General features: G+C 41.3%; 1 protein-coding gene across 2 annotated transcripts in view; it reads right to left on the reverse strand.

Moving 5' to 3' along the window:
* Positions 1–6,944: 6,944 nt before the first annotated feature.
* Positions 6,945–14,215, reverse strand: part of CARMIL1 (capping protein regulator and myosin 1 linker 1) — a 134,323-nt gene continuing 127,052 nt past the window's right edge. For both annotated transcript variants that reach the window (XM_053396695.1, XM_053396694.1), the window contains one exon: positions 6,945–7,999. In XM_053396695.1, the coding sequence (XP_053252670.1) occupies positions 7,878–7,999 (122 nt within the window). In that variant the 3' untranslated portion in view covers positions 6,945–7,877. The remainder of the gene's footprint in view (positions 8,000–14,215) is intronic.

The following is a 14,215-nucleotide window of genomic DNA, read 5'->3' on the forward strand; positions in this document are numbered from 1 at the left end:
TGCCATACATCCGGAATTTCCCAGACATATCCGGGATTCATCTGTTGAAAATAGCGTCTGGGCAGAATTCTCAGAAACCAGTTAAAATGTCCCCAAAAACCCCAGGCATATGGCAGCCCATATTGGAAGTGTTGGAATTTCATTTTTGGGGGAGATTTTGCAAAACAACAACAACCCACCCCTGGTCTGCATGATGATGCAAAACATTATAATGGATAGGTGCACATCTGTCCATTTCCATACGATTAGAACCTTGTGTTCCCTGCTGGCAATTGGGCAACTGTTTGTTGGAATGTCTAAAATACCCTACAGTTATTATTTTTACACTGTTGACACCAGAGAGTAGCCCATTAGGTTCCAAAGGTATTTAAGAACTAGTAGCAAGCGCCCAATCACAGAGATTTGCCTCTGGGCAGGTTAAGTTGGGAAATGGCTGGAGTCTCACTGGTACTGAGCTTCGTAGTACACTCAGAACCTATATCCCTCCAGATGCTGCTAGACTACAATTCCCATCATCCATGTATGTAGGCAATTATGGTTGGACCTGATGGGAGTTGCAGTCCAACAACATCTGGAGTGCCACAGGTTTCCTGCCCCTGCTATATAAAAAAAGATAAGGGCCAGTGCAATAGACCCAGGTTTGGATCTTCTGGCTTCCAGTAACACTGTACTAGCATTCAGTGGCAAATAGCTGTCAGCTCAAAAGCTGTGCAAGAAGCCTGCATTCAAGAAAAATCTTGGAGCAAGTTTGGCAGAAGTAATAGTTCACACAGAGGCCCCATTTTCTCACACACCAGCCTGCTATGACAGCTCCCCTGCATTAACATTTTAATAAAAGAAATATATAGAAATAATGGAGCTAATCTTAAGTCAATAAAACCCACCCAAACCTTTTATGTTCATTGAGCAGAAAGCATGTGGCTGTTGAAGGCCATTAAAGAGAAAGGAAATTTGCCACAAGAACCGAAGCATTCAATTAACCCCATGAGGTCCCAAACTGACTAGAATCACTATTGTGCTCTGGGGTAAAGGGTTTCTGAAGTATTAAAAGGGATGTCTCGAAAAAGAATTTCCTCCACATCTAATGAATGGGCTGGAGCAAACCCTTTTCATAATTATCCACTCCCAGTTTTCAAGAGTGGGAGAATGGCAGCAATGGGGGAAGCTGGAGGAGAATAAAGAGGAAGGGATTGGGAGGGGGCCACGGAATCAGGTAGTTTTGCTTAAGGGGTCATTTGGGGCATCTACAAAGTTTGCTTTATGTCAAATATGGGAAGTTCACACACACACACACACACACACACACACACACACACACACACCATTGCACATTTCCCTTTCCCCACAGTAATTACCATGTGGGCTTGAGCATCCAGATTCCAATATATCTGTTCATGTGCTCCAGTTCAGTGCAAGGGCACTGATTACTCTTCAGCACCTGGATAGCTCAGCTGATTAGAAAGTGGGGCTGATAACATCAAGGTTGCAGGTTCAATCCCCATAAGAGACAGCTGCATATTCCTGCATTGCAGGGGGTCGGACTAGATGATCCTTAGGATTCCTTCCAACTCTAGGATTCTATTTTGCCACAGCCAACACCATTGCATCATGCTACAAACCACTGATCCTGGAACATTTTCATACAGATTAGAACAGTTGTTGGGAACCTTTAACTGCCCAGATGTTGCTGAACCGCAGCTCCCATCATCCCTGGCCATCGGCCATGCTTGCTAGGGCTGATGTGGAGCAGCAACATCTGGAAAGCTAAAAGTTCCCCACTCCTGTGTTAGAAGAACCAAAGAAGGCCTCAGATTCAATATACCCATTTGTGTATGGCTTTTTCTCCACACCACCCACCTAACCCCACTTTAGCAAGGTACTTGTAAAGAAGGACATCATTATTACATGAACAGCATGAAGATTATCACTATCATTATTACTATAAAATGTATTGTTAAAATTATTATAACTCAATCTGAAAAGAAATATTGAAATAGAAAAGGTATTCTGAGTTTTAAATTTAACAAGCATTATGTTAAAGCCTGCAAAATGCATTTAAGTGCATTGAAAACTGGATAGGCTATTATGAGAGAAAATAAAAGGCACTAACTAAATTGTCTACATTTGGTTGTCTCAGTTATTGACTTATTTTGTCTTCATGATTGTATAGTAGCACAATGCAAACAAGCTAAGCTTCTCGCACAGTACTGAACAATAAGTATTGACAAAAATGACTGCCGTTGCCACACCACATTCTATTTGCTATTTTGTAAGAATGTTCGTAATCAAATTCTCTTTTTGCAAAAGAAAATGACTGTCTCACAGATGGATAAGTAAAGCCTTATCCAACCTCCCAACTCTCAAATTATGAAAAGCTGTTACAAGTTTCAACAAGCTTTTCTTCAAGCTGTAAGATGTTGCTAGAAGTAGAGTGAAGCATTTATAGGAATACTGAATTGTTCAGCATTCAGATCTGCCTTCCATTGAACAAAAGCTTTCGATAAGAAGTACTGCAGGAGGCCTGGAATCCTAGGACTTGAACCCCAAATTTAGGAGAGCAGAGGGTAGATTCCTCCCCCTACCCCTGAGGAACATTGTTTGCTTGTAAATATGTGTAGTACGCATGCTTCTCGTGTACGAGGCCATGGGTTCAATCCCCGGCATCTCCAGGTGTTTTGGGACGTGGGTGGCGCTGTGGGTTAAACCACAGAGCCTAGGCCTTGCCGATCAGAAGGTTGGCGGTTTGAATCCCCGCGACGGGGTGAGCTCCCGTTGCTCGGTCCCTGCTCCTGCCAACCTAGCAGTTCGAAAGCACGTCAAAGTGCAAGTAGATAAATAGGTACCGCTCTGGCGGGAAGGTAAACGGCGTTTCCATGCGCTGCTCTGGTTCGCCAGAAGTGGCTTAGTCACGCTGGCCACATGACCCGGAAGCTGTCTGCAGACAAATGCCAGCTCCCTCGGCCAGTAAAGCGAGATGAGCGCTGCAACTTCAGAGTCAGTCACGACTGGACCTAATGGTCAGGGGTCCTTTTACCTGTGCCTTGATTTCCCAATGGGAATACAACCCTGTGTGAGCAGCTGGAAACCCCTGAAATCTTGTTGCTGCTTGGCAGAGATTAGGAGTGGTGCACAACCTCTGTAACAATATGTTACTGGTGCAACATGGGAGCTGCTAGCCCACGTCACTCACCTGAAATTAGCACTATCACCTCCCAGATATAAGCCCGAAAGCAAGTTAGAAGCAGCAGTTACGAGAAAGAGTCGGAAACCAGGAAGTCCCTGGTTCCAATCTTGTTTTGGGTTTGACCTTAATAGCTGGCCTTATCTCTGAGCCTCAGCCATCCCACCTGAAAATAGGGAAAGCGCATGCTGTCCACCTTAGTTGGGGTAAGGTTTACTGTCAACGTATGTGAAGTCCTTTGAGCATGCAGGAAAAAGTAATTATTTTTTGCTGAAAGGCAACTGTGGTCTAAATTATTCCACCACCAAACAGAGCTCTTAAATATGGATTATGTCCATGGCCTAGGTCAGCATATCACAAGGTGTGAATACAAGGTCAGGTCAATAGCTGTGAATACCAATACTAACTTTCTTCAACAGACATACTTGTTAAGGGGAATAAATATAGCCCAGGATAAGTATCACAAATAGCCTCCTAAAGTTCAAACAATTCAGACATACAACTGAATGCAAAATTATGTGGAATTTTAGTTTTAACTTTATACATGTGGAATGTTCAATGATAATATACAATTGCATGTCTGACGGATGATTTAAGACTACAAAGAAAACACGCTTATCTGCCTCACAGCATACAATTTAAATTGAACCTGACACACATGGTTCTGCCAAACAAGCCTTTTCAAAGCAACTGAGAAGATATTTGATAGGAAAACAGGCAGCAGCCCACTAAGGGGGTCTTTGAACGTTGAAATAAACATTCAAAGTGGGGGAATTGATCAAAGACACGCTGATAGCTGAACAAAGTTGACACATCACTTTCCAGTCAGACCCTGCTATGCAAGAACAGCTAAAATAAAAATTTGATTCTGTTTTGTTTAAAAAATGATCAAATCCTAACCTTATTTTATTTGTAATATTTATGCTGAACACCTGTGGTCTGAAGAACAGAAAGATATGAAAGCCTGCTACATTTCCACAAACATATTTCCTGCATATCCGGCAACAGTGAAAAGCAATTCACCAAGGCACCTACCTTGAAAAAATATGTAGAGTGGAACTCATGGCTAGATGCTGATGATGAAAATGTGCTAGGCATCTCTGGGTAACTGTTGGTGGAAGCTCCTTTGAGTACAAGTTTACCCCAACCTACAGATAATGCCATGGACTTTTAGCTAGGGTGCCACAAACTTGTCTACAATGCTTTTATGCTGAAAGGAAGTAAAAGACTGGTCACAAGGATGCAATACCATGTAATGTGGGATAGTGAAGATGACTGCAGTGTGTGTGTGAGTGAGTGAAGCTACATTGGTGCAACCCACAGTCTGCCTCTGTTCATACTCTTAGTCCATTCACCCCATTCTGTGTTGTGGCTTTGGGTAGAGAAATCTTTGTCACACTCTGTCTACAGGCAGTCTGTTTTAGCTCCACCCCCTAGTGATGCTCTTACTAGAAGACTCCTGTCTGACAACCAAGAGGAGGTACTTCCCAGAAATGAAAGAATGCCCCATTCTAGAACTACTAGATAGATCACTCTGTTACTAGCCAGGCAGGCAGGGATGAGTTGGAGAGCTGGACAGGCCCTCCCCATAGCATCTCAACACTACCTGTAGCCAAGAGTAGGTGCGACTGCAGATGGAAACAACTGCCTTTGCCAGCAAACTTCTTAGGAGAGAAAGGGAGTCTCTGCCCTTCAACTGCTGTTGCTTGCTGATCTGAATTATGCTTACACAAAGAAACCTTTTTCTGTAGTGATTGCCTGACTTTGAAATACCCTCCCTGGGGAGCTTCAATTGGCATTATCATCTTTTTGATGCCTGCTTAAGCCATTTTTGTTTGCTCATGAAGTTTAAAAGGGTTACATTTGTTTTTGCTGCATTTTTTTTTAGCTGTTGTCGTTTAGATGTATGCTGGGTGTTTTCTTTGAATGATTATGTTTCACTTTTATTTTATTTGGTTATTGTTGTCAATTTCCTTGGAATCTGTTTAGATGAAGGGTGGCTTGGAATGCAATTAATTAATTAAACCATTTCCCCCCCTACCATAGCTCTGGAAGGGAAAAAGCACAACAATATAAGCAAGCGTGGTCCCTTCCATTGTTGGCTCTGGAACCACATAAAAGAATCAGCAACCATCCCTCCAACTTTTTAATTTCAAGATTAAGGTGGCACTGAAACATAGTACTCTATGGACACTGATGGGACAATCGTATTGGCAAACCTGTTGGGTTTTACATTGACTGGTAATGTAACAAACATCTATGCCACTGTCCCTTTGCCGACCTATAATGCTCCAATCAACACTGCAAGCTGCATTAACTTCCAAAAGGGTTTTTTCTGCCAGAGGGTTTTGGAGAAAAAAGCTTATGGGAAATGAGGGGAAAGACTTACTTCATTTCCCCATATGCTGTGCCTTTCAGCAGTCATTTAGAGAGTTAGCTTTGCTGAATTCAAGCAAATTGGATTTGTGCAGATAGCAGCCCTATCCCTTTCCTGGACACAGTCAATCTAATTAAAACAACAGTTCTTCTAAGAGAGCTTTTATATCCTCCCCTGGTTCTACATGTTCACTTCCTCATTGGAAGAAAGAAAGAAAAATGACTTGAAAGATGGAAAAACTCAGGGTCACTTTGCTTTGCGCACCAGATATGGTTACGAACAACCTTCCTGAAATAATATTACCTAAACGATTATTGTAGAGAAAAAGATTAACGTTTCGAATGTTTAACCTTACCTTTCTGGTTCACTTGATCCCATTTATTTTCATAGAACCCACTTATACTAATAATAATGGCTGTGGCATAATAGATTAAATAATGGTAGAGCTGACCTCTGCCTTCTTAACGTGTTGAATTACTTCATTTGCTGTATATTATAGGCTGAAAGAGAAGCTTAGCAGTAGTCCTCTAAGGTAAGGACTTGTCTTGAGGGCAAACCATGTTACACGTAACTGTCTGAACAGTCTTTATTTTTATTTTTTAAAGCAATTTTAGGATGCTACATATTTTAGCAGAGAAGGATATGATACTTAAAAACTCATCCTATCCTTTGCCAAAGCTATCCCTCTTTATGCAATTGCAGATGCCTATTTATAAAAGGAAATTACTTACTGGGACCTTGCATGGAGGAAGCAATGCAAACCGGCAGTGCTGAGCAGGAAAGGGTTAAGCATCACTCATTTTTCCACTCAAAATGGCACGAATATTTTTTTTTTTAAAATGCAGTGGATTCACTACTCTCATTTGCATGTAACATGCCTTTTAACTAAAGCCAGGGCAACCCTGCACACAGCCCCCCCCCCCCTTTCCTTAATTTAGCCTCTGTTAGTTTTGATATTTGGTTAACAGTAACATTTTTGGTTACTGTTGGTTAAGCGAACCAATTAATGAACAGATACACATCGGTGATAGAGAAAGGTAGATGTGGGGGGAAATCTGTTGATTCACTGGCAGAAACATACAGAAAGCATCACAATAGAATTGTGTAAAGATGATGGGTTGTTTTGCAGCAATATGCCTCTTATTCTGCAATGTTACGTTCAGAAGAAATGATTGACTTTAAAAATAAAATAACGAAGATTTTTTTTTTGTCCACATGAAGTTACTTGCTACATTATGTACAAAAATGATTTGAAATAATTTAAATGAGAAGTTTGCCTATATTTAGGGTTTGAAAAAAATGTACTGGAGTATGGAACTATAGATTTATAATTTATAAATATACAAAGGCTTCGAGAAAGTATTTCTTTAAAATTAGAAATTCAAATTCCAGTTGTAAAATCATTTTTATTGGTACAAATATACATTATGAATAAACTCCCTTCAGCGTGTATTATAAGCGGATGCCTGTGAAATATGCAAAGGAAAAAAAATGAAAAATTGCTTTTACAGACAAGAATCTACTTTTCTTTCAAAAGTACATGTTAGAAGCTAGAGCGAATGCAGACTGACCCCCCAAGGTGCCCTCTAGAAAATACCAACAGTAATAAAATGTCCATTGCCCGCATTCCAATCAACAACAAACATTTACTTCTGGATAAGGAAGCATATCAAGTTATTAGTAATTCTGGGTTGTTGTTGTTTTGTGCTTTAGAACAGTACACAAAATGTAGGATATTGTGTTCTTACATACAGTACAACAAACGAGAAAAAAGGTCTCCCAAAGGAGAATGTAAAAATCATATCCAAGCATCTAATATATATTATTTATACAAATTATTTTATTAGTGTGCTCTGTTGATATAATTACAATGTGCAATTGCATTCAGCAAGAATATATTTATAAAGTAAGTTGCGTGCAAGTTTGACACATTTACATTCAGCAGTACAACACGTCTCATGCTGTACAGTGTGGGTTAGTGTAAGAAATTGTCCAGTTCCTTTGCTTGGGGTTTCCTCCCGCAAAGCCCCGCAGAGCAAGGCATTATTTTTATAGCTGCTTCAGAGAAATTCAAGTAGAAGACATGAAAAAGTTGCTGGCTTTTGCAAAGGCGTGAAAGGGAATGTCTGGAATCGTACAGATCAGGAAAAAACAAAGGATCAGAGTCATGAAGTTCAGTTACCAGTGCAATCACCGACACTCCCCCCCCCCCCCAATTTCCAAATGCTCCTCTATAAAAGGAGAATAACTGATCAAAAAGAGGGATAAGCGGTCCCCTTATTGTTACAAAAGAGCACTGCCAAACACACGACCAATCAACTAAACAAAAATAAAATCTTTATCAGCTTCTTCACCAGAGTCACTGGACTTGCTTCCCTGCTGACCATCTTTACTTAAAGACCTCTGTTTCTGCTCCTGGTGTCCTGGGCTTCTCTTTGGACCTGTATCAGAAGACAGAATGTTGAGTTGGGAAGTTGCGGAGTGGATATCTTCATTTGCTATGACCCCAGAGCTATTCACTATGACCCCAATATCTGCTCTGTTGCTCCAAATTGTTCATCGATTAGAGTTCTGTGTAACTCAAAAGCTCATATCCTACGTTCCAAATAGAAGCTGGTTAAAATAGTAAGTTATGGCCAACATCCAAAGGATATCACAGATAGTGGCAGGATTTCCACAGTTATCATGTATGGCAGGGCACAATCAACATTGACAGGAACTGTCACATTTTCCTGAGCAGAAAGCTCACTCAGAGGACAGGCACTTTCAAAGCGGCACGAATCAAGTTAGGCCCTGCACATGGGGCCCTATCAAACTCAAAGAAACCATGGCAGTAGTGCTTTTCGATAGTTTGGTACTTCTTGACCCAGAAAGGGATCCATGTGTAACTTTTCCATGATTGGAGAGCAGAAATTACCTCATTAGCGTGCAAGTGGAAACACTAACTTGAAACGAACAGAAGGTGGCAGAAAGACATTAATTTAAACCAAACCAAAACATATGAGAACTTGTTTACATTGTAAATGTAGCAGCAGCTTTTATAATAAATGAACACAGCAATACTTACATCTGTTTAAAAAGGCAAGATACAGTGGTACCTCGGGTTACATACGCTTCAGGTTACAGACTCCTCTAACCCAGAAATAGTGCTTCAGGTTAAGAACTTTGCTTCAGGATGAGAAAGGAAATCGTGCTCTGGTGGCGCGGCAGCAGCAGGAGGCCCCATTAGCTAAAGTGGTGCTTCAGGTTAAGAACAGTTTCAGGTTAAGAACGGACCTCCGGAACAAATTAAGTACTTAACCCGAGGTACCACTGTATTGGTAGTTTTTAATCATATATAAAATCTACAACTAGCCTTACCAAGCAGCCAAGTTGTTGTTGCTATACAGACAATTTATCTCCCAAGGAAAGAAATGGTTTGCTTTTGACTTCCACTGCAATCTTTTTATATTGCACACATTGTCAAACTCATTTCATCATATGCAAAAAGTGGGTAAGTATAACGCAGGAGATTAGAGCAAATTGTTCCCTCCTTTTTTTTGCCCACAGCAGAATGCATGTTATGTGGAATGCATTATAAAGAACAATGTCCTTGACTATGCACAGGTCAACAATTATACCAATAATCCTTCCCTAAGATAATAACTGAAATTGCTCTCATTCTCTTTAAAGCTCTGATGAGTCACATATCCAATGAGGTCTATTCTCAACACAGAAGAAATTCCTCCATGTTTGGCAAGTGAGCACATCTGCTTGTTTCCTATTATTCAGAATTCACCAAAAAGACAATTCCACTCTATTCATTATCAATGTGAAAACATACTCACTGGAAAACTAAATGTAAGACTAAGAATTCTGAGAGAAAAGAAGAGAATGGGTGAAAAAACATTTTTTTTAAAAAAACTAAAAATCAGATTTAAAGGTTTGATTGCTGAGCTGCAACACATGGTAATTTGGTGATATAAGGCCCATTTATTTCAGCACTGAATAGGTAAAAGATCGAACTTTTTTGCTACAGTGCTTTTGTTCAGCACAGCATTTAAAAACCTGCAGGGATGAGAAGTACTTCCTAACATACAAAAATGAATAATGTAGTTGGAAAAGAAATATTTTCACGTCAGATATATATATATATATATATATATATATATATATATATATATTTGCTATTCATTAAGACTGCTACCCTGTGAGGAACAAGTAACTGTCTCTAAAATTGATACTGCACATTAAGAGTTCATTTTCAGAAACTAACTTTCTCAGGAAGGAAGTCTGAGGAAGTGAGGCACATAGTGGTGACAAGAGTCAAATTCAAAACTGAAACATCACTAGGTCTGGATGGCATGCCCTTAAGATCAGCTCTTATACCCGAGGACTGGAAGGTGGCCAGGAGAACAACAGTTTCAAGAAGGGAACTAAAGGGGAGCTAGTGGGAGGTTTAAATGCAGAATTACCATGCATAGAGAAGAACAAGTCTTGCTGAAGCAGAACCAGCAAGGCTTCTGCAAGAGTAGGTCCTGTCTCACTAACCTATTAGAGATCTCTGAGAGTGTCAATGAGCACATAGAGGAGATCCAGTTGACACTGTGTACTTTGAAAATGCTTTCATAAAGTACCTCACCAAAGATTCCCAAGTAAGTTTATCAGTGAGGGAATAAGAGGAAATATCCTCTTGTGGATCAGTAGGTGGTTAAAGAACAAGAAGCAGAGAGTGGGAATAAATGAACAATTTCCCCAAGGTAAAGTTCCTGGAACTGTAGTTCTGGGGAGCTGTCCAAGCTGAGCTGGGCTGTCCTGATGGCTCTTAAATCAGGAACTAGATTGGATCAGGGTATCATTAAGGCAGGATTAAAAGAAGCATGATTCTGAAGATTAGTTGGCTGGGAATCACAAATGGGAAGGGTGCTGTTGTGCTCAGGCATTGATTAGTCACGGTGGGAATAGGATGCTGGTCCAAATGAGCTCCTTGATGGATGGCGCAATGGATTTCACAATTTCAACTTTGCCAGGAATTGTTTGCCAGGAGTTGCTTCAGGTAAAAAAATGCCCACACAGCCCTGTTTTCTGGCCCCAGTGGGGATAGGGAAAGGAGAGACCCTGGAATGCCTCTGGCCCTACGACATTCCTACGTCTAGCATGTGGCAAACCTTTAGCATGTTTACACATAAATATATCCTACTATGCTCATTGGGGCTTACTTCTAGGCAATAGGATTCCAGCCTCACATTTTGAGAATCAAACCACTTAATAAGGTTTTACAAATATATATATGGAATTAAATATTAAAGCACTTAGTCTGCTTTATACAGATGAGAGTTACCAGAATTGCTGTGCTGTTCCTTAAGCACAAACCCGAGAAAGGAAAGCACTGAACAAAAATGCCTATTAAGTTGACTAAAGGTTTCAGGAGGGATGTATTGTAACTGACACTAATGAACTTCAAGCTCAACTTGTAAATACCGTATTTAATTTTCTAAGTACAGCTCTTCAAAGAGACAGGTGCTTAATCACTAGGCGTAATCAAACCGCTGAGCAGTTACACTGAGGACTGTTTACATTTGGAGTTTAGCATGGAGAATTGAGAGTGCTGTTGATTCTTGAGAATGTGACCAAATGTTAAGCCAATGGGCTGCTTGGCATGTCATAGTAAGCCAAACCATGGCTTAGTGCAGGTATCAGGGCTCCTGGTGAGGAGCCTGTGGCCTCTTTGTTCTTCCCTTGTTGTTTTGCTGAGCTAAGCAGCAGCTTGACTTAGTGCAGAGATGGAGAATTGGATCTAGCTGGCCAGCTAAACCAATAAGCAGAAGTTTGGACTACATGCTAAGCGAAGCCATGACTTAGCTCAGTGTTGTGCAGCAGCAAAAGAACTGGGGATAGCAAAATGACAGCTATCTCCTCCCCAGGAGTCTAAACACTCATGTGTTCGCACTTACAGGGGTACCACGGGTTAAGAACTGAATTCGTTCTGGAGGTCCGTTCTTAACCTGAAACTGTTCTTAACCTGAGATACCACTTTAGCTAATGGGACCTTCCGCTGCCGCCGCGCGATTTCTGTTCTCATCCTGAGGCAAAGTTCTTAACCCGAGGTACTATTTCTGGGTTAGCAGAGTCTGTAACCTGAAGCATCTGTAACCTGAAGCGTCTGTAACCCGAGGTACCACTGTATTGTGAGATGCAAACCAGCCCAATGTTTCTTACTGAACCAGCCTTCCCTGCAGAAGCAAGAGCCTCTCATAAGGACATTCCTTTTCTAGAGATACGCTACTGGGTCAGAAATGGATTGGATTAATATTACACTTGGAGATTTCTACAGCAGGCAACAACTGATGCCAAACTGCATAGGACAAAGACCTATGTACTACTACCTGAACCCATATAAAGGATGTGACTGTTGTATCCATTGAAGAGTTGCAAACATTTCCTGCCCCTTTAATCTGCAGCCCCCGCAAGGCACATGTATCACTCACTGCAGTAAATGGCCGAGGCAAATTATTTCAGATTTTGAAGCCTGATTAGCTCAATCAGCAGCATTCTTAGCCTCATTTGTTTATATTATACAATTTAGCAGCCCTAATAATGAAAATGTCATGCTTTACATATCCTGATATTTAGCATGCTTAGTAACACAACAATACACAAAAGAAAGAGAGAAAATAAGATGGCATTATTTCATCATTTTTGTCAAGCAAATCGTGTCAATGATTTACTGGTAAAGGAACCAATTAACTGAGTGTGTTGGTCCACGTACATTTGTTTTGAACTGTTTTCAATGCTGCTTTTAAAAAATATGAGGGTGTTACGGTGAAGAGTGGGGAATAAATAAAATGAATAATAATAAAGTTACAGGGGTGAGCGTGAAATGGGAGCCAGACATAACACAGAAGTATAGGTTGCACAAACAGAACTGTAACTTTAAAAAAGGGAGCAGGAGGATATAGCTTTTAACCAGTCCTAACATATAATGCTATATAATGTTATATAACATATAACATATATAACGCGGGTGGCGCTGTAGGTAAAACCTCAGCGCCTAGGACTTGCCGATCGTCAGGTCGGCGGTTCGAATCCCCGCGGCGGGGTGCGCTCCCATTGCTCGGTCCCAGCGCCTGCCAACCTAGCAGTTCGAAAGCACCCCCGGGTGCAAGTAGATAAATAGGGACCGCTTACTAGCGGGAAGGTAAACGGTGTTTCCGTGGGCTGCGCTGGCTCGCCAGATGCAGCTTGTCACGCTGGCCACGTGACCCAGAAGTGTCTGCGGACAGCGCTGGCCCCCGGCCTCTTAAGTGAGATGGGCGCACAACCCTAGCGTCGGACACGACTGGCCCGTACGGGCAGGGGTACCTTTACCTTACCTTTAACATATACCAAGAGGTAACAATAGAAATACACCTGAAATGTTCTAATCTAACACTTCACACTTTCCAGGGAGCTGGGATTGATTGCAAGTTTCTATAGGGGCTGAACATGTGGTCAAAATTCATGGGAGGGGTGTTTTCAGTTACTCCACCCCTTGCTCTTGGAAGCCTTATAAGAAGCTTATAAGCAGCTGCTGCTGCAGGAGACGGCCTATGAGCAACATCACAGGAGGTGTGTTTCTAGGACTAAGGCGAAACCTTGGAGCTCCCTTGTCATTTTTGCTATTGGATGCTGCACCTTGTTTCAGTAATCTTGTTACATTTATAGTATTGAAATGTAGGTTTTTTTATGTTGTTATATTTGCTATTGTTTTGCTACGTTATTTTGGAGTTGTTTTGCAGTGTTTGTTTGAAATGCACTCCTGTTTTCTTTGTTGTAAGCTGCTTTGAGCATGGTGTGTGTGTAAACAGGATACAAGTAAAATGAATGAATGAAAAATCCAGTTTTGCCTTTTTGTAATGTGTGAAATGTCTGTGAGCATCACCATACGTCCCTTACTCAGCAGATGGAGCACTGTAGAGCTTTTTTAATGAAAGAACATATGAAGAGTCTGCTAGAACAGGCGAATGGACCATCAAGTCCACTTCCCTCTTCTCACAACGGCCAACCAGAAGCAGGACCTAAGTGCAATCTGTATTGAGATTCGACTTCTGCCAGCCAATGATAGGAGTTCTCTGGGTCAGAGCAGATGGTACACAGAAGGATTCTTTGTATCTAATGCGCAGGTTTTTAAAAATGTGAATACTGCACCAGCTTAGGCAGTGGGAGTGATATTTATCGGGATAACAACAGATGAGGAGGGGCAATTTAACCTTGCCCTTGCATGCTGAGGTCCTGAGGAAAATCCTTCCCCACAAATTGGTCTTTGCACTGGGAGGAAATCTGCATTTGATGCCCAGGGAAATATCAGCTTCAGAGGCAGCATTTTCTGCAGGGCTGCAGCAGGATGAAATTCTGTCTTCATGCCTCCTGCTGTCACAGTAACTACCAGCCCCTCTGGAGAATGCTAGCTGAATTGTTTTGAAAACCCTGCATGTTAAATGTAAAGATGCATTTAACATTAGCCTCCTGCCTAGCTTGGCCCTGTGACCGAGAAGGAAATGATGGAGGCTGCAGATAACACAAAAGATAATGGGAGATATAATTAGCACCATGGGCTGGAATGGAAACAACCCCTGCAGAAGGGCGAGGCGTGTGCGTGCATGCAATTAGAACACATAATATAGGTAAATTAACACATT

Source organism: Podarcis raffonei, chromosome 7 (genome assembly GCF_027172205.1).
Source record: "Podarcis raffonei isolate rPodRaf1 chromosome 7, rPodRaf1.pri, whole genome shotgun sequence".
NCBI lineage: Eukaryota > Metazoa > Chordata > Lepidosauria > Squamata > Lacertidae > Podarcis > Podarcis raffonei.